Source organism: Gekko japonicus, unplaced genomic scaffold (assembly GCF_001447785.1).
Source record: "Gekko japonicus isolate JY-2015 unplaced genomic scaffold, Gekko_japonicus_V1.1 scaffold3066, whole genome shotgun sequence".
NCBI lineage: Eukaryota > Metazoa > Chordata > Lepidosauria > Squamata > Gekkonidae > Gekko > Gekko japonicus.
This window is the reverse complement of record NW_015159798.1, coordinates 151,488-177,634: the sequence shown is the minus strand read 5'-3', so window position 1 is coordinate 177,634 and position 26,147 is coordinate 151,488. Positions and strand designations below refer to the sequence as shown.

The 26,147-nt window shown below is 45.4% G+C and overlaps 1 protein-coding gene across 1 annotated transcript in view; it reads left to right on the top strand.

Annotated features, from left to right (window-relative positions):
* Positions 1 to 9,908, top strand: part of LOC107107136 (vitelline membrane outer layer protein 1-like) — a 13,334-nt gene extending 3,426 nt beyond the window's left edge. Inside the window, exons 2-4 of the mRNA XM_015407384.1 lie at positions 3,457 to 3,545; positions 5,911 to 6,014; positions 9,617 to 9,908. Of these exons, the coding sequence (XP_015262870.1) occupies positions 3,457 to 3,545; positions 5,911 to 6,014; positions 9,617 to 9,908 (485 nt within the window). The remainder of the gene's footprint in view (positions 1 to 3,456; positions 3,546 to 5,910; positions 6,015 to 9,616) is intronic.
* Positions 9,909 to 26,147: the final 16,239 nt, after the last annotated feature.

The following is a 26,147-nucleotide window of genomic DNA, read 5'->3' as shown; positions in this document are numbered from 1 at the left end:
CCTCGCTGGTTCCCCCCCGCCGAAGTGAGGCCCGAGCGGCTGCAGCTGCCGGGCCTCGATGGTCTCTCCCCCCCACGCCGAAGCGGCAGCAGCGAGGCCGGCTGAAGAGCGTTCCCTGCGCATGCGCAGGGGACGCTCTGTCACTTTTGGGGGGATTTACGTATCCCCCCAATATTTTTTTCGGGTTTTTAGATTTTTGTGCACACCTGGGGACTGCCCCAAGTGTGCACAAAAATCTCCCTCCCCCCCAGGTGCCCCCGATGCACGGATTTAGGCATCCGCATGCAGGGGGCGCCTTTCGGTATTAGATATATAGATACTGTAGCTAGTGTGTGTGTGTGGGAACTGAATTTTCCATGGACTCCAAAACCTACTCTCCTCAGACTTGACCTTCTGAAATGTCATGGAAAAAAAAATGGGTTGGCACTATTTCACTTTAAGGACCCTCCCACACACATTTCCTACCCAATACCTTTGACTTTTGGTTTTGGAGGCACTTATGTTAGTCAATGGTGGGAGGCCGGGCTAGGGCAATAGAGGAGCAGAACAGAACTTGTGCTGCTGATGACTGCCAAGTCTGATATTTCCCTGCCCTGCCCACACTCACATTTCACTCCTCAGCTGTCTGTTGGAATTGCCTACTGTGTGTGTAAGTAGTACTATATTGCTTTGCTCTCAGCAGCTTTATGAAAGGGGAAAGGAGGGTTGCGATGGTCCCTCTAAGCTGTGGAGTCTTGTGACCAGAAATTCTACTTTGTGAGCTCCTGGCATTAAAGTTCTGAGTGAGCAATTTGGCTTACTGCACAAATTAGTTTGCTCTGGGGCCATCCTCCCTGAGCTAAGACAAAAATTCTGTGAACTGGAGGCTGAAAAACTGAGCTAGCTCACACTAATTCAGCTTAGAGGGAACACTAGCTGCCACCCAACCAAAATTTACCCTCTTGGCCAGATGACGGCCCTGAGGGAGACAAGGCCAGAAAAACCATCCATTCATGCTGTTCTTGATTATAATGGTTATGGCAAGCTGAAAGTGTGTGTGTGTGTGCGTGTGGTAATGGCACACTTTCCACAATCATTTTCGGGAGCACCTAAAGTGCTTCCCCTCACCTTTTAGTTAATCCAGCATAGGTGTTGCTCCAAAAGATGGTTCAAAAGGCTGCTTTCCCCCTCCAGAATGAGGGCAGCATTAGTCTTCCAGTGCTGTTTCAGGGAGGAGGAGTGGCACCAGAGGGGAAGGCAGCAGTTTGGTGTAGTGGTTAAGTGTGCGGACTGTAATCTGGGATAAGCGGGTTTGATTCCCCACGCCTCCACTTGCACCTGGCTGGATGACCTTGGGCAAACCGTAGTTCTGATAAGAGCTGTTCTTGAAAAAAGAGCAGTTTCTGTCAAGAGCTCTCTCAGCCCCACCTGCCTCACAGGGTGTCTGTTGTGGGGAGGGGAAGGGAAAGGAGATTGTAAGCCGCTCTGAGACACCTTTGGGTAGTGAAGGGCGGGGGATAAATCCAATCTCTTCTTCTCTTCTTCTTCTTCTTCTTATCCCCCCATGCCATGGTGATCCCAACCAGAATCGGGCACTGTAAAGGAGTTCCTACCTGGGAAGTCCCTTTTTACAATGGCAGTTAACCCCCAGGGCTAAAGTGGGGACGCCTGTCACATCTAGATGGGCCTTTAGTTTGGGTGATATCAAGGTCAGTGTTGTCTACTTTGACTGGCAACAGCTCTTTATTTATATTTCATTCAACTTCTTAACCATCCTTCCCCGCTTACGCGGGGCTCAGGGCGGTTTACAACAACATAGAATCCAATACAATTTTAAAACCAGTTAAAACTACAAAATTCCGAATTAAAACAGGGTCTTCAGGATCTCAAGTAAATGTCTTTCTCCTCATGTACCACCTGATCTTTTAACCTGGAGATCCCGGGGACCGAAACTTCTGCTGTCGATCTTTGTCACCCGCATTGCCACACCTGAATTCCTTAGCAGCAACTTGATGGCAAATGTATATATATTTCTCAAGTGTGTCCCCCATCTTCAGATACCTAAATCTGCAGATTGAGGCCACACTTAACCAAAACTTGAGTGATCCCCCCCCCAAGTTTCCAGAATAATCTGAAATCTTTAAAAAAATACATGGAGGGTTAATTCCCCCCCAAAGTAAAACAGGTTCAAGTTCCTACCTACAGGGGTCATCGGAGGAGCCTGAGAGCCCACACTTGTGTGTGTGTGTGTGTGCGCGTGTGTGTGTGTAAAGCACTGGGAATATTTTCGATCTGTCACTTTTTAAAGTCCGTCCTTCCTCTGAGTGTAGTTCTCCTCCATTTCATCCTTACAAAAACCCTTGTGAGGTAGGATATGCTGTGTGTGTCAGGGAGTGAGTCAGTGGCCCAAGATTAGTTTCATGGCTGAACAGGGTCTTGAAGCCAAGTCTCCCAGTTCTGGCAAACACTATGCCACACTGGTTATTTGTTCCCCCCTCCCCTGGGATTTTCAAACTGTAGGTAACACTGAATCCTTGGGACAGGATCACAATCTATATAAATAAATGGGGCCAGACAGGTGAGTGTACAATTGGCACTTTTAAGGAATCCATTCTTTCCCTCGCTGTATCCTGCCTTTCTGTTCTATTTTTAAAGTGGCTTTAAGATCAAGCCAAGACATTTGAACTGAACATCTGTGATGGTGTGGGATGCCCAGTGGGAGGCCAATCTGACCAGCTCATTAAGAGCCTTTGGCCGGAGAGCAAAACCATTCTTCTTTAGAAAAGTGCTTAATCTGAAATGTCAGAGCCTTTGTAGAATAATGCTAAGAGGGGTATGCAAGAGGGGGGAAAGAGAGCCAGATTCAGATGTGGGTCTTTATTTAATAATTAAAAAAACAATTTGCTTTGGTTTCTTTACTAAAGAAATTGAATCCAGTTGTATTAAGGAATTCATTCTATTCCATTGGTTAGAGTGTTTGACTAGACTGGAGAGACCCAGGTTCACATTCCCGCTCTGCCCTGAAGCAGACTGGGTAACCTTAATCTAGTCACTCTATCTCCTTCTAACCTACCTCATTTTTGTCACATTTTAATTTTGCTTCTTGTCTGTCTTAAATAATTTTAAGAGTTTCATTGGTCATCCACTGAGGCTTTTCATTCCTTTTGGCTACAGGAATAGTCTTTGCATGTTTTTCCTTGATAATATCTCTGGCTTCAACCTATAGTTCTTCCAGTTCATGTTTACTTCAACTAATTAATGCAAATATCTTCTTTTGCAATAGGGATGGTGGCACTAGACCTGGGAAGAAACCCTGAATTCTTGTGGCTGCTGTTCTTCAACCACATTTCCACCACTTAAGTCAAAGAGGACTGCATGTGATGGGTCTTTCCTCAAGCACTGTGCTTATCATTCTCCTGTCATGCTGCTGCTGGGTTACGGCACGTAAACATGTTCTTAGTTCGTCTTCTATTCCAGAGATCTTTGTGAACAATGGTGGCCCATGGGGCTACTGGGGAGTTGAGGAACACTGTCCAAATGGTTATGCTATTGGTTTCTCACTGAAGGTAAAATTGGCCTTTTCAGATCCTCTTGTGCTGACTAGCTGTCCTGAAGTTTCTGTCATTCCCTCTTCCTAAACTATGAACAAAATGGTGCCTGTGAACCAGAAAACAGTTCCAGGTAGGGGTGTAACCACAGAAATGTCTATGGGGGCCTTGTCCCACCTAGGGACATCCAAGCCCTCCTTCCTCACTTTTCAGAGGTCATCTGAAATAAGACCTCTAGTCCTCATGATGCTCTAGGGTTCACCCAAAACTCTATGCTAGATTGAAGTTTGAGCCCAGAGGCACCTTTAAGTCCAACAAACTTTTATTTAAGATATGAGCTTTTGCGTGCAAGCTCACTTCTTCAGATACAGTGACAGAATTTCCCCAACCATTACATATGTAATGGTTGAGGAAATTCCGTTTCATTGTTTCTGAAGAAGTGTGCTTGGACTTTGTTGCTCTTAAACAACTTTGTTGTTCTTAAAGGTGCCACTGGACTCAAACTTTATTTTGCTGCTTCAGACCAACACAGCTACCCACCTGACTCTATGCTAGATTGTCGCCCCGATCTGATGATGACACTTCTCATTTGGCACTGGATGTGATGTTGCACATTTATGTGATGCTGAATTGCTTGTCCGTGTCCCCTCAAAATAGTCTTGCTGGGGTGCCACCTAGAGTTCATAGGAATCATAGCATCATAAAGTTGGAAGGGACCTCCGGGGTCATCTAGTCCAACCACCTGCAGAATTTAGGAAATTCACAAATACCTCCCCCCCCCACACCTCCAGTGACCCCTACACCTCCAGTGACCCCTACTCCATGCCCAGAAGATGACAAATTGCCTCCAGGATCTCTAGCCAAACTGGTCTGGAGAAAAATTGCTTCCTGACCCCAAGTGGTGATCAGCATTTCTCTGGGCATGTGAAAAAGGGCCGCGAGAACTAAGCACTGATGCACAACCCTTCCTGCCCTCAAGGTAATTACACCCTTTTATGATGGAGCTAACAAGTTTCAGCTAGTGCAGGAAGTAAAAGGTTGATCCTATAGATCCCTTTTGTTAGGAGAGGGACCCTCTTGCTGTGGATGCCTTCCCTTGATGTGAGATGCTATTTTGAGCCTCTTGGGGCCAGGGAAGGTTGCCTCAGATACTCGATTTGTGGGACCCAACCCATCTGCCCCAAGGAAAGATCAGGGCATAGTTCAAGATGAGTCACACAAGTTCAGACAGTGTTCCCTCTAAGCCTCCGGCTCACACATGTTTGTCTTAGCTCAGGAAGGACGGCACCAGAGCAAACTAGTTTATGCAGTAGCCAAATCGCTCACTCAAAACTTTAATGCCGGTAGCTCACAAAGTAGAACTTTTTTGCTCACAGGACTCCACAGCTTAAAGGGAGCATTGGTTCAGAGCATGCCAGATTACCGTGCCACACCTGGAGTATTTAAAACAGCCTGCTCCAAGAACAAAACCATAACGATTATTTGCTAAAAGGGTCTGTTTTGGGCACTGGGATCAACACTCTTCCGCAAGACATTTAAACAGAACCCTTCTCAAAACCTTTCCCCCTATTTTGCTTTCTCTCTAGTTCTCTGCCTTTTGAATATTTGCCTATGCTATGAACTTTACATAGCTCTTCACGGGACCATGAAATATCAAAAGAGGATAAGGATCTTGCCACACTGTGCCTCTTTGATCTAAGCTGGTTATTAGAATGCTGTTCACTCCAGGCTGCAGTGCCGGGGTCTTGGCAGTAAGCAGCTTGAAAAGGGGACTGGATGGATTGATGGAGGAGAGGTCCATCAGTGGCTACTAGCCACGGTGACTGAGGGGAACCACCACATTCAGGGACACCAAAACTCTGAATCCTGGAGCCAAGAGGCAACATCAGGGGAAGGTCTCTGTTGTGTAGTGAGTTAGCTGCATGGAAGAATTTCTGAGGCACGCATGATACACTGCACACTTTACTAGTACACAACACGCACACCCACCAACGGCCAACCGGCCGCTTATATACAGTCTGGGGAACCTCCCATTGGCCCATTCAAACCTCCCGCCAATGTCCCATTGGTTCCCCTAGTGGCAGGGTGCAGGAGCCTGGTCCCATTGTTCTCCGGACTCAAGCTCCGCTGTATCGCGGGCGCCTAGTGGCAGTCCGTGGACATAACAGTCTCAGCCTCTATGCCCTGTTGTTGGCCCTCCAGGGAAACTGGTTGGGCACTGTGTGAGACAGGATGCTGGACTAGAAATATCACTGGCCTGATCCAGCTGTGCTCTTCTTATGTTCTTATGTCCCCACAGAAATCAATGTGCCTTGCCCTCATGTAATTGTGGGAACCTTAGGACTTCCCCCAGCACACTGCCTCTTTATCTCTCCTACCTCAGATAGAGCCATATCAGGGAGGCGACGTGGACAACGATGATACGTCCCTGAACGGCATCCGTCTGATATGCTCTGATGGTACATTTATTTCATCCAGTGTTTCAAAGTGAGTAGCTCGTTGTGATCTAGTGGCAGCTGTTCAGATGCAACAGGTTCTGCCCTCTGTGTGGGGGCAGATCTACCATGAAACTAATGACGCTTAAGCTTCAGGGCCCCTAATCCTGGAGGGGCCCCGAAGCAACTTTTTTTAAAATGAGTGAATTTCTCGACAAAATTGATGGAGGTTTGTTAAAGTGTTTCTTATTAAAATAAGGCTATTTTAGTGACAGAATCGTAAGCCAATGGGTTGAAGTACTTAATATTGACCTTAGAATATGATCTAATACCTATTATCTGCCATTTGGGCCTCAAGGTCCTTACAAGGGCAGCAAGGCCCTTTGGACCTTATTGGATGTTGCCCTAGTGTTGCTGGTTGAGAAGGGCCCCCCATAACAGTTCCAGCTTCAGGGTCCCAAAAATGTAGATCTGCCATTGCCTCTGTTTGTGTCCCCACTCCCCACGCGTACCCTGTTGCTTCATGTTCTCAGCAGGGATCCGGGGATGGTCTTAGCCATGGGTCGACTGGGGCAGCTGTCCCAGGCTGGGAAGGGCCCCAACCACCCACGGCCCCACCACCCATGAAGGGAGAAAGATCAGGGAAAGGCAAGTAGGCTCCCGCTGCCACCCACACATGCCATTCAGGGCTCAGGCAGCTGGATCAGGGGGGTGGCAGGCATCAGCACGCCCAGGGCTCTTTTTGTAGAAAAAGCCCAGCAGGAACTCATTAGCATAATAGGCCACACCCAACAGCAGAAACTCATTAGCATATTAGATCACACCCCTGCCAGCACAGCTCATTAGCACATTAGGACGCACCCCCAAGTTATCAGAAGTCTGGTCATCCAGACACACCCACCTTTTGCTTGTTATTCTGTTTACCTTGTTTGTTGTCAAAACCCAGGACTTTTTTTGTAGCAGGAACTCCTTTGCATGTTAGGCCACACACCCCTAATGTAGCCAATCCTAATGAGTTTCTGCTGTTGGGCACGCGATTTGAGGGGAAAACAAAGAGTTTTCCCCTCAAATCGCGTGGCCCTGCCCCCAGCGTGCGACGTCACTTCCGGGTGACGCGCACGCGGGGGTGGGGTTTCCCCCGGGCCCCGATTCCGGCACGCCGGGAATCGGGGCTCCAAAACGGGGGATTCCCCGCCCCCCGGCTGCATTTGGCAGCCCTAAGCCAATCCTAATGAGTTTCTGCTGTTGGGTGTGGCCTGTTATGCTAATGAGTTCCTGCTGGGCGTGGCCAACTTGGGAGCCAGCCGGAACTCGGTTCCTGTGCATTCTTGCCCAAAAATAGCCCTGAGCACGCCTGTTCCAGCAGCCAGTTTGGTGTTGACAGTAACATGTCCAGGGCCCCAGGTTCACTAAGACCGCCCCTGTGGAATCACTTCCCTTCCTCTGCCCGGATGTGTGTTCTGGGGGTAGTCAGTCCTCAGCATCAACACCCCGTCTTGAATGACTACAGAGCAAAATCTAAAGGTGGCTTAGGCTTAATTAGGTCTACCAAAGCCACCTGGACTTGTTATAAGAACTGACCTAGTTATAGGAGGTCTGCTTCTGGTTTCATTCTCTCACCCGTGCTCTTTAATATCTATATGAGGCCACTGAATGAGATCTTCCAGAGCTTCAACACTGCACGTCATTGCAATGTAGATGACACACAGCTCTATTCGATCCATTATCTATTTCACGGGTCTCTGATGCGGTGGCTTTGGACACCAAGGCACCCGCCGACCCCTCTCCTGGTACCTATCAAGTGTTTTTAGAACACGAGTGGGGGCCAGGTAGGGCTCCTGCCCAGCAGGGCTTCTGATTGGCCACTGGAGATCTGATTGGCCGTGCAGATTAAAATAATGTTTGTGCAGCAGCTGCCACCACAGTATTGGTTTTATCCTCTCACTCCTCTTTCCCAATATATTTTTTAAAAGTACTCCTCTTCCACCCGGCACTTGTGCTTCCTCTATGTGTGGTTGGCTGGCTCTACCCCCTGCAGTGGCCATTTTATGGGTTAGCTCTGCCTCTTTTGGTGGCCATTTTGTGGTCACGCCCACCACACTGTGTCAGAATTCCAAAGTTGCCCACAGGCTCGAAAAGCTTTGGGGACCCCTGCTCTGTTTTATCCATTAGCCAAGCCTGCAGATGTGTCTGTCCTCGCTCTGAACTAGTGCTTTGAGTCCGTGGCCTGGTGGTGAAGGCAAAACAAACTGAAGTGAAACCAGGCAAGATGGTCAGGGGGTCAGATATGGTATTGGCTTCACTTTTAGTGGCTGTAGAGGAACTGGCATTTGCAGAGCAGGTTAATAGCATGTCTTGCCTACCTTAAAACAACCACAGTGCTTGACAGTTTGTTTCTTAGTTCAATTTGAGGTGCTCGTTCTGACACTTAAGACCCTCACAACCTAGGGCCTGCATATCTAAAGGACGGTCGCTTCTCATTTGCCCCTTTGCACTAACTAGTGACCCTTCCCCCACTGAGGGTAGCAAGCCCGTTCCTGTGGAATGGGCTCCCTGAGGAGTTGAGGGGGGTGCCATCTTTAGCAATTTTGAGTACGTGCTGCAAGGCCATTTTCGTTGCCAAGGCTTTTAATAGGGTGTAGACCATAGGTCTCTTTTAGTGGAGAGGGGGATATTTGGATTTATAAAATAAATTCTGTATGTGTTAAATTGTGATTTGTAAACCACCTTGAGCCATGAAGAAAGGTGGGATATAAATATTTAAATGTATTGACTTTTAATTTAATTTCAATTTAAATATATTGACAAAAATATATTGACTTTTTATAAATAAATATTGGGATGGATCTGGTGAGTTTTCTGTCCTGCAAGAGGAAGATTTCACCCAGTTTCCCCATCTTATTGCAGCCCTCTGTGCCATGTGCCATGTTATCTACGACCTTCCTTTGACTTCCAGCATGGGATTTTCAGAGGTTGCACCAGGCTGCTGTGGGAATCAGATGCAGGCCTGTAGCTACGGTGGGGCTTTTGGGGGCTCCACCCCCTTTCTTAAAGGCCCAGCACCACAAGAATTCCTCCTGTAAATGCTTTTTTCAATCATTTTAATTTTTTTTAAAGTTGTGCACTCCTTTAAGTAGAGCGGGGTGCTGTAGTTGATTAATTCCCGCACTGAGCAAGGAGGTTGGAGTAGGTTACCTTTAGGATCCCTTCTAACTCTGTGTCAAGAAAGTTGTCTCCTTTAAGAGAGTGTTAGCTTTCTTGACTATAGAAGTCATCACCCCACCTGCTGGCTTGTTATCAGAATTGTTGCTTAGGTTGACAGAAGTGATTAACTTGCAGCAGCTGAGAACTGTCATCTAAAGTGGTTGATGGCTTGCAATTTAGAGATCTATCCTGGTAACAGCTTTCTATTGGCTAAATGGCTTTTCTTTCTGCACTTAACTTCAGCCCCACCAGAAAAAATTTTGCCCCACAAGCCACAAAATCCCAGCTAAGGGCCTGATTGGATGGCAGGAAAAAGATCATCTCCGCAAGAGGATATCTTGCCAGATCCATCGTATTGCTAGCCCATCTCAAGGCTCTAAGGCTTTTATGTACTATTGGCAGAAAAATATGTATATTTCTTAGATTAATTCCCTTGTTTGTCTCCGGCAGGTGGGGTACTTGGTCTGGGCGCTACTATTGCCCAAGTGGTGGTAAGCTGGTGGCCTTCTCTCTGAGGGTGGAGTTACCCCAAGGGTTTTGGGATGATACGGCGGCTAACAACATCATGTTTCGCTGTGAAGATGGAAGCATACTGGTCGGCAACTCACACGAATGGGGTTCGTTTGGCCCCTGGAGTGAAAACTGCAAGGATGGGATATGTGGGCTACAGACAAGGGTGGAGGCAGAGCAAGGTCCCAATGACGACACAGCACTTAACGATGTGTTATTCTACTGCTGTTAATCGAAACATAGCACTTCTTCCTCATTCACAACGTACCTGCCTATTAAGATAGATCAAGGTGGGCAGCCGTGTTGGTCTGAAGCGATACAACAAAGTTAGAGTCCAATGGCACGAAGTGTGTATGCACACGAAAGTTCACATCTTGAATAAAAAATTGTTGGTCTTAAAGGCACCACTGGACTCTAACTTTGTTATACCTGCCTGTTGTTGCTGTGGGTTTGCTAGTTCCCACCTTGATTCTACTGTTCAAGGTGGGAATTGGAAAACTTCTGTAGCAGATCCCCTGATGAAGCTTACTGCAAAATGCGTTATCCACAAGAGCCAAATAAATTTTTATATTCTGCACCTGCTCTCCTTCGTCTTCTCTAACAACTGGTGCGGCTGCCACTTTCCCTGATCGTTGTGGGATTGCTGGACATGAACGCTGTTTCCAGTTAAATTATATCTTTGAAACAGTGAATTGTGTGTATCTTTCTAAATTCTACATTTTAAATCATGTATTTGTGATCTCTGGATGAGAGGAGGAAGCAAGGACAAGAAAAAGGGGACAATAAGTGTGTCGGGCTGGATTAACAGAGATGGGGAGAGTCCACAGAGTCGTCTTCTTTAGTCCTGCAGATGTCTAATGCTGTCATGGTAGGTCTTGAGCCACAGACAAATCCCGTTGCTGGTATTTTTCTCTTGTGTATGAAACAAACTGTTAGAGGATTAGACTTCTGTCCCAGGGCCCAACTTAGCTGTACATGGTTAGCTTCTGGTTTATTCATACCGTGTGTATTCTTTTGTAAGTCACTTGGGGGTCTCTCCAGGGAGAAAATTCAGGTATAAATAGATACATTTTCCAAATCTCTCTTTTTCAAATGCCATAATGAAAAAATCACATTTAATGTTGATATAAATATACTGATGTTCAATACGATGCCTTTTTATTGATTTGTATGGATGCTGTAGAGTCAGGCTATGATTGGCTCTTCTACTGATATAAGAGATTCCTCAGGCATAAGAGACAGAGAGGAGTGACTTGGCCTGCTGCTTCCTCCTCACTACAGCCATCCGTGTTGCATCCCCTGACATCTGGTATTAGCTATTTGTGGGTCAAAAAGAGCTGCCAAGGAAGGGGGTGCATGGGAAATATCTGCTTCCATGAGCACTCTCTGCTTGTGCTTTGTTAGAATCCAACCCACTCTCTTCTCAGCTCCTTCTCTGCATTGTTATCCTCATGCTATCCTACTTTACAGGATGGTTGAAAACATCACGGTTAGACAATGCACAAGCAGGGGACCCTGAAGGACTTGCGGAGGACATTTCATTTCCCGTTCCCGTACGATTTCCTCTTTCCCATCCCTGAAACCCCCACAGCCTGTCCCACTTTACTGCTTCCTTCTTTCCTTTCCAGCCACCAGCCAGCTTACCTTTATATGCTCCCTGGTCTTCAGCTTTCCCTCCTTCCTTTCCCCTGGCAGCTTCTTCTCAGGAAGACTCTGTCAAAGCTGTGCAGTGCCAGTTGATCCTGGCCCAGTTGCATGGTGGGGAATGTACAAGGACTTGCATGGCACCTCACTTTCCCCTGCATCCCCTCCCCACACTATTTCCTTTCCCCCTCCACCTGGCAGCCCCCATAGCCTCAACTTTCTCTGATTTCTTCTTTCCTTCCCACCCAACCAGCAACCTACTTTTTCTGTGACCCCCCTCCCAATTGTCAGCTATATTTATTAGTAGTAGTTTATTAGTATGGTCATTGACCAGATACATAAAAGAACCAAAAAGACATCAACCGGTAAAGCATTTTCCCTATCTCTATTTTATCCTTACAACAACCTGGGAGTTAAGCTAGGCTGAGAATGTGTAACTGGCCCGTGGTCACTCAGAGAGCTTTCACAGAAGAGAAGCGCTCCAAACCTAGATCTCCCAGGGTCAGGTCACATGGACTTTTAGTGCGGGCTTCGCTGCTGATCCCTCGCGCATTAAAGTTTCCTGTTCATATTGGCAAACCCGCCTCCCGCACCGAAGTGGGCTGAGTCCCGCGGTTTCCGCTCTTTTTATCCGCGTTTTCTGACACCTGTTGGAACAGGTGTTTTCCGATATCTCGCGCTTTGTATCCGCAGTTTTGGTATCTGGACAGCAATCCGCTGTGACCATGCTACCCTCCCCCCCTTTTTTGTGTTTCCGGTTTAAGTTATGCGCATGTGCAAACAGGCGCTAGCTTTTATTTTGGTCTTCTTAGTTTGTATGTATGCCCAAGCGCATGTGCAGGTGTTTTTTTTTAAACCCGTGCCACCGCGGGGATGGTGCACTGTGTGATCAGTACTTTGCGCGAGTGAAGCGGAAGACAGAGGGACCGTCTGACCACCTCCAAGCGATATAAAATGTCACGGATAGAAGAACTGCGGGAAAACTAGCGCGGTAAGAGGTCCATGTGACCGCGGCCCCAGATTCTAGTCTGTAACTAACATTACACCACACTAGCTTTTGTGGGATAGCTGCTGTTGACAAGTAGCAAGCAACCAGGCCTGGGTGAGTCATGCAAGTTGCCCAGTGGTTGCTGCCATGCCTGGCTCTGATGTGTCCTCCCTTAAAGGCCAAAACAGCCCTAGAAAGGGCCTTTCCCCCTCCCACTGCATTTTCCTTTCAGACACCAAGGGATAAAGGCTGCCAGTACTGTTGTGGTTGTCTAGCAGAGATGCTGAGGGGATTCATTTTTTTAAAGTTACTGGTGCAACTTCTATCATTTGGACAAAGTGAACCCCCAGTGTATTTTTTAATTAATTTTTTAAAAAATTCTCGAAAAAAGTGGGATACAAAAGGGAAGAGGGGTTTCCAACTCTATGATTCTATGATTCTGTGCTGGATACTGGGTTTTATCTATCTAGATAACTTACAAAGCATCAAAGTGTCAGATAAATAGCATGAAGACTTGGCAAAAGAGGCTTTCAAAACTACTGAAGAGAGAAATATTGCATGTTGACTGTTTCAAATTTTATAACTTTTCTATGTCCGTGCAGGATAAAAGTTGCAAAATGCATGTAGATCAATTTGTCAGATTTGTTGTAGCTCATGGGATGAGTTCAAATTACTATTTGATCCATGTAGTTATCGTTTGACAGTCTGATTGTCTGATATTTTCAGCACATGCTTACAGTGAGATGATATTTTTAATCTCCAAAGATTAGTCGCTATCAATGAGGAAATGTTCCTCTGTAATGAGATTTTTGCCACACTATGGATCAAATGTTAACGCATCTTGTAAATCTACCCCATATATCGGATGACAGGGAGGTCACACAAAATTAATGGGGAATCAGGGAGAAATTGCATTGTTATGCCGAATGCTATATTGAGTGACAGGCATGAACATTTTAAATGAATAAATACATAACCGTTTTCTCCATATTCACTGAAACGCTAACATCTTGTATTTGTGCTAAAGAGTTTGGGGGATGGTCTGGTATAGTGTACGCTATGAACACAAGTACGCTTCATCTGGGATGAAAGGCATGTCTGGACAGGGATAGAGGAGGCATATATTGACCTAGGGTTGCCAGCTTTTACAGTTGTCTCTCTAGCTGTCCCTTTAATATCAATTTGATCAGTATTAATTATCATGCCATGAAAAACTTCAACAGCTGATTTCCACATTTTAAAAGGTTTTTATTGAAAATTTAACATCATATACAAAGACAAACCAGTGTCAATAAACTGTCATAAACATGTGAGGTCATAGTAAATAATCAAGTGTCAATTAAGTAACATAGTAAAACATCTATAATTCAATTCTGATCAAAATGGTCTTTGTTCTGAGCAATAAAATGTTAAACCATAATTTATAATAATCAAGAGAGGCAGGGTAAGGGTCTTTATTTGAGGTTTGTATCAGTATTTTTTCCATTGTGAGATAATCCCATATGTTCCCGTACCAAGGCTGAAGAATTGGGGGCGACTTCTATTAAAGGGACAATACAGTGTACTCTGGCCAGCTGACAGCCCTCCTGTACCTGGTAAAGGGTCTGTGCATGGAGAAGGGGGTAAGCGATTCCCCACCACTACCTACACAGCCACACACACATGATTTCCTTTTCCTAGTTTTTCTTAGCTATCTCCAGGGGTAATTTCCTGTCGGAGCGCACAGGAGCGGAGCTCCGGCACTAAAGAGCCCAAGGGGTGGGCACATGCAACAAGCCCCACACCCTGCTCCCAGCAGCGCTCAGTCACAGCAAGCAGCCGCCAGGTAAGTTGCAGAGCCCCCCCCCCGCCCCCCCCGCCCAAAACAGTCCAGTGGCACTTTTAAGACCAAGTTTTATTCAGGTACAAGCTCTCCCTCCTCTGCGAGGACACATCTGCCCGTGTCCCCCCCCCAGTAGCTAGCAATCCAAAATAGTTCAGTGGAGCCTGAGCGGTGGGTGTTGCTTTTTGACACACTTCCAGTGATGTCAGGGGGTGTGGCATGTGCAAATAAGTTATGCTAATGAGTTATGCTAATGAGCTCCTGCACCTCTTTTTCTACAAAATGACCCCTGGCTATCTCCAAAACAACTCTCGAAAAAAGAGAGGCACATTTTGAAAAGATTAAACCCTTTCCCACCTAGAAGGAATGCATCTGTCAAAAGTTTCTTTTTTCTTCTTCTTATACATCTACAATCAGACCTTTGTTTTGCATTCCAACCTCACATCTTTTTGTAATAACACTTCGAATCTCTTATTTTGCAAAGTCCCTCAACCCTCCCCCCCTTAATTTTGAAGATTTACAAAAAAAAATCACAACAGAACAAAAACCCAACAACAAAAAAACGCACAGTTCGATTTTAGGCCTTTGGTCGAGGTCAGGGCCTAGTTCCTTTTAATATTTGTATGGCTGTGCTTGTTTTATTCTGGCTAGCTGTTGTTTCCATTAACGTATCTCTTCAGACAAGTTTTACAGCAGTATCTTTAAAAAAAATCAAAACATTTTATTCCCCAATTCCACCCTCAGTATAAATTTGTAGGAGGCCACTCTAGACAGAGAGTAGCACGATCAGGACAGATGAGATTCCCTCTTGTGTTGTACAATGAGGCAGATCATTTGAAATGAAAAAGAAATTGATCCTGAAATAAGATTTGCGTGGGAGGAACAGAATGACCAATCTCCCTTTGTAGGATCCCTGCGTCTCCAGATATCAATCAGGAATAAATTGTCCTTTCATTTCTTACATGCCCTTGGCAATGATAATACAGCTTTCCCCCAAACCATCTAATCTTCAAAATCTCATTAAAATGCTTGTCAATAATGAAAGAACTTTTAAGAAAATTAATTCAGCTTCCCCCATTCCACACCAATGAACCATAGAAAAGCCTTTTTCAGAAATCATAGACAAGCCAGAACAGTTTTGTGCGTTATAAGTAGAATCCACACTACAAATATTAGGAGGCTAACTTCATTTCAAGGCGTATGACAATCTGAAATGAATTGACACAACAAGGTCCCCCAATACCATTTTGGGATTCAGGTTCATTTTCTTAGCTGGGATTCTGGAATTATTTGGATTCCATTATTCCCTGTGGGGGACTTTTGGGGTGGTGGTGCCGGAGTGGTTGTTTTTCAACCAAAGGACATCTAAATTACAGGGTGTCTAGTACTTGCCTGTACACCAAAGACTCCCCAGGTTTCATGTGAATTTGACCAAGGGGTCCAGTTCTAAGGGCCCATGAACAAGGTGACCCAGCCATCCTCCTTGTTTCTTATAGGGGAAAAAAAATCCTATGTTTTCTCCAGGGGGAAGCAAATAGGGTTAGGGTTAGGGCAAAAGCCTCCCTATGCAAGCAGAACCAGCAAGTCCAACAGAAGCAACATCACATCAAAGAAACTCAGCAGAATCAACTGGAGGAAGAGATACTGTTCCAAGCCGAACATAAACAGTGCCGTATCATGGAAACCAGGCAGGACCTGGGGCCAACGTGGCAGCATACCCAACGGGACCAATGGCAAACCAAAGAACCCAAGCAAAACCAAGCTGGAAAGCCAGTGCCAAGGCAGCAAGCCAGACATTGCAATACACGCACACACTAACGTCACCTCCCCAAGGAAGGCCTCAGGAAGCTAGAGGGGCATCCATGTTCTCCTCTCCCTGAATCCTGCAGCCTATGCCATCACTGGCTTGGAGGAGCCTAAAGACAGAGCTGCAGCTGCCCTTCACCACTGGCACTCCTGTTTCCCTCACACGCCTGTAAAAAACCCCCACAACAGCAATGCAGCATGTGTGAGCTTCAATGTAGCTGCTTCTGTGGGCTCTGCTTACTTTAACCGACAAACTCATGTCCCCTTTCCTACCATCTCTTCTTGTTTGCACTGATGGTTGATTCTGCATTGGCTTTTCCCTCTGTTGTTTTACGAAACCCACGTTGGAACAGAAATTCCCCTCTGCATTGCATGCTGCTTTCACTTCATTTGATCATCGGATTTTTATGGTAGGGTGATTCGGCATCTGGAATTCGCTCCACATTTTCTCAACTGGGAGAAAAAAGTACAGCTCAAAACCAAATAGCTCAGGGCAATACCCTACTGGCTGCAAAGTCACCCCGAACAGCCATATATCTGTGCACAGAGGTCATTTCGGGGGGGATCGTGGGGGATCGCAGTTCCCCCGGGTGAGGTACGGGGGCGAGGCACATGACGAAGCCCCGCCCCCCACTTCCGGCCGCCCCGCTTCCGGCCCTCATTCAGCCAGGAGGAGGCAGGAGAAGAGGGAGGGTAAGTTGCTTCCTCCCTGCCTCTCTCCACCCCTGCCTGCCTGGGGCCAGGGAGGGCCTTCGCGGGGTTTCCTTGCACTCCCGCCGGCCTTGCAGGTCCACTGCTGGGCCCCTCATGGGGCTCCGCAGTGGAGCTGCAAGGCCAGTTCCCCTAGCTCTTTTTCTACGAAACGACCCCTGTCTGTGCAGAAGGTACCATAAAACCCGATGATCAAAGACAGAGAAAGCGGCATGGAGTGTGGAAGCTACCATAAAATCCAATGATCAAAGGAAGAAAAAGCAGCAGGCAATGCAGAGGGGAATTTCTGTTCCAACATGGGTTTTGTAAAACAACGGAGGGTGAAGCCAATGCAGAATCAGCTGTAGCCTCCACAGTCCATGCCGCTTTGACTTGATTATGGTACCTTCTGCATAGATTTATGGCCGTTTTATGGCCATTCAGGGGTGACTCTGCAGTCAGTATGGCCTTGGCCCGAGGTATTTGAATGTGGTTCTGAGCTGCACTTTTCCTCCCAGTTGAGAGAATGTGGAGCAAATGCCAGATGCAGAATCGCCTGATATTTGTGCGTGGGGGGGGCACTATTTGTTTTTGAGTGGCAAGAATGACATTTTTTTGGCACCGTATTTATTTTCTGCACAGAGTTGTGCAAAGAGGTGCTGGGGTTCAGTTACATTTTTTTTCCTTGTAGTTTTTTTTAGAACACACTTCAGAATGTGGACTGTAGACAGTGTCAATCAAATGGGACAATTTCCCTGGTGTTAGTTTCTATTTCTAAGTTTAAAATTTTTGGAACAGCATTTCCCCTTGGCTCTTCAATACAGATTGAGAGGATGCAGGCATAAGCAAGCATGTGCTCACTTCACTCACTTTCAAAGTGTAGGCCTGGGTAGCTGAAGAGCTTCAAGCTGACCTTCAGGAAGACCAATGGCTCAACCCTCCAAGAGAGGGGACATGAGCAGTGTGGGCTGGTAATGCCACCCATGTGGGAGAGAACATGCTCACTCCTCATGCTTATCAGAAGATACAAGAGGAGCATCCAAGAAGCCTATGTACAATGTGCATGGCTCCAGCATCTTGGGGGCACTTCCCCCCACATATATCTGGCATTGTTGACATTAGACTGCAAGGAGACCACATTTTCCTGCATTTGCCACCCCTAAATTGCGTCCCAAATTCTCTCCCTCAAAGAGAATCAAGATGGCACAAATCTCCCCCCATCATCTTATTTTATAACGTTAATCAGCTATTATTTCCAGAATATCCCGAAAACAAATATTTGTTCATACAAAACAGTTTTTAACAGTCGTTTGAGAGCAAATGCAGCAAGTAATTGGTGAAAATAAAGTCAGTGATGTGGATCCTGCCACTATCCTTCCACTCCACCAAGAAAAAAATATTTATTTATTTATCCATCCATCCATTTATACCTCTACCTTTCCTTTTGGTTAAAATCCAAAGCTTTCCTCCAATCTAAGGAGCTTTTGTTGAACTGTAGTGTCTCATCCATTGGATGAAAACCCACTTGAGTAGAAGAAGCCTGCTATGTCTGGAGGAAGGCTACTTGGAGGATGATTGAATCCACCCCAGTATTAGAGACATGGCAATGAAAGATTGCTTATTGTTCCCAGCAGGAACTCATTAGCATAATAGGACACACTCAACAGCAGAAACTCATTAGCATATTAGGACACACCCCAACAGTGCAGCTCATTAGCATATTAGGCCACACTCCGTGCCTTCCCTTGGCTTGCCTGGGCGCCCCGCAGCTGTGGGGCGTCCGGGCAAGCCCCCCCTTGAAGGGAAGGCAGTTTAAACTGCCTTCCCTGGGGACCCCGTGGCTGCAGCGAGCCCGGGCAAGCCGGCCCTTGGACAGGCCAGGGAAGGAGTCGGAGTCACTCTCCAGGACTTTCCTCTGTAGCCACGCATGCAGAGGTTTTGGCTGTAGTGGGCGTGGCCAACTCTGAAGCCAGCTGGAACTCTGTTCCTGTGCTTTCCTGCCCCAAAATAGCCCTGCTTATTAGATAAATGGATTGACTTAGATGGAGACAAGGAACCCAGCTGACTTCCCACGGAGGAGTAGGTTCCTGCTTGCTGGGGCACTCATTGTTTCTCAATTGTTCTACAGAGTGTAGGCCTCATCAGGCAACCCCTCATTGGGACAGCACTGCAAAGAACTGGCAGTGACTCCTCCTCCTCTGCTGGTGTGAAATTTGTATCTCCTCCAGCTTTCTGTGCCTGACCCTGGAGAATCTTTCAGAATTTCTCGACTAGTAACTGAATTCTCAGTAGGGTTGCCAACCGCCAGGTGGGTCAAATAACAAATATATACACTGCAAAAACCTTTTTTGTAAATTAATGTGTTCTATTTGTTAACTACCATCTTTAAAGTGCATTGTGTGCTATTATAATATCCTAAAACAGGTATATATATTCATTCCATGCAATAAACAATGATAATCAGTTCATTCAGTATAATAACTACCAGTCAATTTACATCATTTTAGAAGTCAAATTGACTGGTAGTTATTATACTGAATGAACAGTGTATATATTTGACTCTTCTAGCACTGCAGTTCGGGTTGTTACAGCCTCCAGGTGGGGCCTGGGGATCTCCTGCTTTTACAGCTGATCTCCAGCTGACAGAGATCAGCTCCCCTGGAGAAAATGGCTGCTTTGAAGGGTGGACTCTATGGCATTGTACTATGCTGAGGCCCCTCCCCTCCCCAAACCCCGCCCTCTCCTGGATCCACCTCCAAAGTCTCCAGGTATTTTCTAACCCAGACCTGGCAACCGTAATTCTCAGCCTAGTGGGATTTCTTGGGGTGTGTGTATTTATAGGTAGCCCTTTCAAATGGTATTGTTCTATGACTTAAAAATTTGCTTTTGTTCTCTGGACCATGATGGAAACTTCTGACTTTGCAGCTTCAGACAAGGATGGTTTTGCTCAGACATTACCAAGAAACATATGTTCTCAGAACAAGAACATAATAGTGGCTTGCATTACTGGAGCTGAATTCAGTGTGTGTGTGGGGTGTGTGTGTGTGAATAGGCATATGCACAGCCCAATATGCTTTGGAATATCCAGCCCATTGTCAAGGATAGAACATGAAATACAGGTGAACAGTTGCTAGGCTCAACCCCCCCCCCATCATCAAAGATGTCTCTGTGCACACAAAAAGGTTTGCATGGCCTATCAGCTAAAGCATGCCACAAAGAGAGTTTAGGGACCCAGAATAGCATAGCCATGGAAAGGAATAAGAAAACAAAGTTGTAACATAACTATATGGCCTTGTGTAGATCAGAAGCCATCTACCAAATATCAGTAGATACTGTTTTTGGGGGGCCCAGGGGCAGAGAGCGTCCAAGAATGCCCAACTGACTCAAAGATGGGTGTGTTGGTTGAGGGCCAGAAGTATAAGAACATTGTAAACACAGTTTTAAACGAGACTGAAGCAAAAATGAACTAACAGTTTTTAATATATCCTAAGAAGATATTTCAAGTATCAATAACCTTGTATGGTGTTTGAAGTTGTAAAACGAGTTTGCCAGGAATGTGTGACCTTATCAAGTGGGACAGTTAGCTGTTGTTAGGAGATATTAAAATCCTATAAATAGGGAAAGTTGAATCGACTGAGAGTTTTTTCTTCTCAGAAGGGGCTCCTTGCCTGTGACCTCATTTTGAGGATAAGAAGCTTCTATGGACTCATGTAATTACTCTCCTATATTTATAATTAAAAATGACGACTGATGGTATAAGATTTTATTTATTTAGTCAATGTTAAGAAAACAATAGTCATGCTTTAATAAAAGCTTAAAATGCAAGCAGAGATTCTCTAATAGTATTTACTTTTGCCAGTTTGGTGTAGTGGTTAAGTGTGCAGACTCTAATCTGGGAGAACCGGGTTTGATTCCCCACTCCTCCACTTGCACCTGGCTAGATGACCTTGGGCAAGCCATAGCTCTCATAAGAGCTGTTCTTGAAAAAGAGCAGTTTCTGTCAGAGCTCTCTCAGCCCCACCTACCTCACAGGGTGTCTGTTGTGGGGAGGGGAAGGGAAAGGAGTTTGTAAGCCGCCCTGAGACTCCATTGGGTAGTGAAGGGCGGGGGATAAATCCAATCTCTTCTTCTTCTTCTTTTACCTCACAGGGTGTCTGTTGTGGGGAGGGGAAGGGAAAGGAGTTTGTAAGCCGCCCTGAGACTCCATTGGGTAGTGAAGGGTGGGATATAAATCCAATCTCTTCTTCTTCTGCTTGTGAGAGCCAGTGTGGTGTTGTGGTGCTGTGGTTAAGAGCCATAGACTCTAATCTGGAGAACCAGGTTTGATCCCCCCACTCCTTCACATGAAGCCTGCTGGATGACCTTGGGCCAGTCACAGTTCTCTCAGAACTCTCTCAGCCCCACCTGCCTCACAGGGTGCCTGTTGAGAGTAAGGGAAGGCCATTGTAAGCCACTCTGAGACTCCTTAGGGTAGAGAAAACTGGGGTATAAAAACCTTGTCTTCTTCTTGGGCTCTATACCCTTAATGAGCCTAAAACATTATTGAGGTGTACCTCTGGCTAGGAGTGAAATAATCTGAATTAGGGAAGCTAGCTAGACACCCAGGGCTTCTTAAGTGTACGCCTCTGTCTGAATCAGACCTAACCTGAATTATCCAGAACACCATCCCAACATATTCCCTTTTGACAGAATGATAGGCCCAAGTGTGGGATAGTTGTTCTACTGTGACAAAGCTTCCTCCCTGGCAAATAGCAACTTCTTTACTGCTAGACATGGTCTTGCAAGCTTGATTGCAGAGATTTTATGTTACATCATTGCTAGAATAAATGAAAGTACTTTTGTGACTGTTTTCCCTGGAATACGTGAAACAAACAAACAAACAAAAACCCTGTTGCAAAAATGTGAAGGATGTACCTGATCCTGGCTAGTACAACATCCTGTTTCCAACAGTGGTCAGACGGGTGATTCTAAGAGACCCACAAGTGTAGCTTGAAGGCAACAAACCTCCCTGCCGTTCATTCCTACCATCTGGAACTCAGAAGTATGTTAAATCTTGTGACTACAGAGGCACCATTTAGCTATCATGGCTAATTGCCATGTCTAGAGTCTTTTACAGTAGTAGCCTTGAATGTAGGCACCACCACTATACCAGGTGGCAATTAATTACTTGTTTGGAACATGTCCACTCTCCGCAATCAGCTTTTGGCACCTGAATATGAAAATCCTCCCTGTGTCATTCCATTTCAGATCAGGGTGTCTAAGTGGCGCCTGATATCAGCATATCTCATTCTCAGTGACGCCCCCATCGGTGGATACTTAAATGCAGAGATACGGGCCATGGACGGATGAGACAGATCTTACCACAAATTCAAGAAAAAACAAAGTTCGCAGAAAAAACTGAAATCTAAGGAAAAATACATTTGGGGTTAACTCCCCTAATGATAGAAGCAGTGCCTGTAGTTTTAAGAAACAAATGCTTTCAATGACCATTGCTAGGCAACCACAACAGAATTGCCAGACCTAGGCTGTGATCACACACACTAAACAATCCACTTTCAATCCGCTTTCAATGTACTTTCCAACTGGAGTTTGCCAGGTCACACAGTAAAATCCAGTTGGAAAGTGCATTTAAAGGGGATTGAAAGTGGGTTATTTAGTGTGTGTGATGATCGCAGCCTTAGTCTTAGTTTCTATAATTCAAAGTCCCAGGGGGAGGGGTCAGGGCCCTTTCCAAAGCTATTTTGGCCTTTGAGGCCATTGGGGCCAGGCCCAGCAGCAATCCCAGGCAACTTGCTACCACACGACTTGCATGACTTACCCAGCTGTTTGGTACTATTCAACAGCAGTCACTCCATAAAAGTTAGTGTGGAGTAGGGGTTAGAATTTTAGATAGGGATCTGAGAGACCCAGGTTTGAATCCAGACTTGGTCATGGAAGCTCACTGGGTGACTTTGAGCCAGTCACAGACTTTCAGCCTAACCTACTTGGACAGGTTGAAAATGATCTCATTCTACCTAGGCAGGGAGGAGAGGAGAATGATGTAAGGTGCTTTGGGTCTCCATTGGGGAGTGGGGTAAACAAAGTCAATATGTATAAAAAGTAGCTGAAGATGGATGAAGATCAACAGTAGCTTGGTTTCTGGGTAGGAAGGAGAGAAGGAAACAGGGAAAGCTGAGGATGTGAGAACTCTTAAGAGGTGAGAAAGAATGTGAGGAGCAGGACACAGTGGAAAGTAAGGTTGTAATGATTTCAAGTTATATGTGTGTGTTTCTTTAAATGGTTGTAAGTGTCAGAAGAACAAGGGGGTGAAAGAGGGAGAAGAGTGAGTGAGGTGATTGGTTGGTGACTTGAGAGTGTGTGAGCAGAGCTAGGAAGTGTGCGTGCATGTGTGTGTGTGGAGAGAGAGAAGGTAGAGGGTTCAGTTTGAGTTTGAAGTCAGAAGTCAGCAGCTGTCAGTTGTGGTCAATCTACACAGAGTTCTGAGAAGTAGTCTTCTAACTAGAATCATATAGAAGTGCTGTGAAAGGCATTAAGATTCTAAAGGAGGAAGAAAATATACACTTAAGGGGGCATATTAGGACAAAATCTAATATAGTCAGGGTATTTTAAGACTGTGAGGGGAAAAGCTGACAGAGACCCAAGTAAAAGCAATTTAACAAAACATCTTGTTGTAACCAATACGCTTCTTTTACCAATAACGTTTTATCTTGTTTATTGTTAGCCCAGAGTCTTATCCTCAAAACCACATAGTCCAACGAAGGAGCCTTAGAGCCTGGGCACAATACTGTGGGAAAGGTTAATTAAAGACGGGAATTAAATTCCTGGTGGCAGCGATAGATACTTTGAGTGAGAGAAAGAAACAACAAGAAATTTAACATTACATCACACCTAACCACACAAAATAAGAGAGAGGTGCCATCACAAAGGTTGCTCCCTGAAAATCCTTACAGGTTCCCCTCTGGCTGGGCTGGTCTCATGCACCTCAGGCCAGACTTCTCCCAGGGAGAGGCTGACAGGAGGAGGGAAGGAGGAAAAGCTGAAGATGGGGGTGGAGCATATAAAGGCAGGTTGGCTGGTGGGAGGGAAGGAGAGAAGGAAACATGAAAAGGAGAGAGATTAATTTAGTAATACAAATCTGTTCTTTACATGGTCTTTTTCAAAAAAGGACACTATATTATAGATTAATTTTTTAAAATATTGGTTAAATTGCTTCCAGAAAATCAGCCATTTGATTCCTGCAATTGTGCAATCATCCCAAGACCTTCTGTACCTTGTATTTCCCCCCCTGTAACACATTGTCCTTGTAAATTGCTGCTTCATAATAGTTTGTAGATTAAGATAACTGTTTGTGGTTTACTGAACAAGGCATATGTCAAGCCATGTGATGGAACAGCGTCCTTCTAGGAGTGCTTTCCAATAAACACGGTGGGAAGTTTCTGAAATGATTACAGAAGGATATAGAGCTGCTATGTGTTTTATAAGTAGTAACAATTAACACTGACACTGGCATACTGCCTATGTGGCACTAGCCCTGTGAGTCAGTATCTGATGTTTGCTGTAAAGAAGCATTGTGGAACATAGTACCTAACAGAACTTGACATTCTACCTAAAAATAAGTACTATCATGATTTGATATTCTTTTAAGAACAAACAAAAAAATTGTAATAAATTCTAGCTAATGTCTTGTCATATTGTCTTAGACTCCTCTGATGTACTTTCTGATACGTAATCTTGGAATCTGTAACTTGAAGACATACACTTCTCACAACTGCTAGTCAGTAATGGCCAAGTAACCAAGCTCGTATACATTAAAATTGTCTTTTGTATTGGCATATGACATTACGTCACTTTAAAGCTGTATTTGTATGAGGACTGTTAGATGATTGTACTTAAGGGGGGTTGTTTTTTTGGGGGGGTTGTTTTGTTTGTCAATACTGGATTTTGAGTTGGCATTGTATGAATTTACTGTATCTTTGAAAAACTGAAATAAAAACAAAGTTAAAAAAAAGGGATATGGAACACAAGGGTCCCTTATCAGAATGCAGAGACTATAGCAGTTGCAGCCGAGCCCATAGCAACCCCGCTTCAGTATTTTCTGCTGGCCCATTTGGCGTCAAGGGTGTGTTCTGGATTGGAGGGCCTGAGGAGGCAAAATCCCAAACTGTCCATGAACTGCCCCTGACGCCACCCTGTTCTGCACTGATGCAGAGGTTATAATGGTAGGGTGCTGGTGGAGTTGCCTGCTTTGTATCTTTAAGATATGCCATCCTGTGGCTTAGTCGTCATTCTAAGCCCTTTGCAATGGAACCCTAAACCGAGTTAATACTGTTTTAAGCTCATAGACTTCAATGGGTTTAGAAGGGTTTAACTGCTTAAGATGGCACTATTGGCAGAAGGGGTATAGGACTGCTTCTTTTGTGGATCTCTGCTGAGTAAATGTTTTATTCACTGGCATCTCTGGAGCTCTTAGGAACTAGTGTACATAAATATATATATTTCTAGTAAAACATCATAATATTGCTATCTTTTTCTATATATGGAATATATGCCCTCTCTTTTAATAATATTGAACAGCGGAGATTCTGGTTTCCCTGTATATTAATACACCACAGATATTTACTGGGTTTCTTAACTCTTGGGTTGTTTTGCCCGGAAGGCATCAAAGGTTGTATACAGGGCTTTTTTGGTAGAAAAAGGTCCAGCAGGAACTCATTAGCATAATAGGCCACACCCAGCAGCAGAAACTCATTAGCATATCAGGCCACACCCCTGATTGCACCACTCATTAGCATATTAGGCCGCATTCCCATGTTACCAGAAGTGTGCTCATCCAGCCACACCCACCTTTTGCTTCTTATTCTGTTTACCTTGTTTGTTGTCAAAACTCATGGCTTTTTTTGTAGCAGGAACTCCTTTGCATGTTAGGCCACACACCCCTAATGTAGCCAATTCTAATGAGTTTCTACTGCTGGGTGTGGCCTGTTATGCTAATGAGTTCCTGCTGGGTGTGGCCAACTTGGGACCCATCCGGAACTCCATTCCTGTGAGTTCCTGCCCCAAAATAGCCCTGGTTGTATACGACATAACAATGATCAACTAATAACATTTATAAAACTCCATTATTATATTGGACAGACGAGCAGCATTAAAAATGTGCTCTGGGAAGAGTAGTTGCACAAAAGTATATAAAAGCCGTGAGGGAGAAGCCACAAGCTTCCCTCCTCTTGCTTCCTGTTTCACTCAGTGAGAGCGAGCCAGTTTGGTGTAGTGGTTACGAGTGTGGACTCTAATCTGGGCGAACTGTGTTTGATTACCCACACCTTTACATGCAGCTGCTGGATGACCTTGGGCAAGCCACAGTTCTCTCAGAGCTGTTCTCTCCAGAGGAGTTCTCAAAGAGCTCTCTCAGCCTCCCCTACCTCACAGGGTGTCTGTTGTGGAGAGAGGAAGGGAAGGAGATTGTAAACTGCTCTGAGACTCCAAATGAAGGGCAGGGTATAAATCAAATCTCCTCCTCGCCA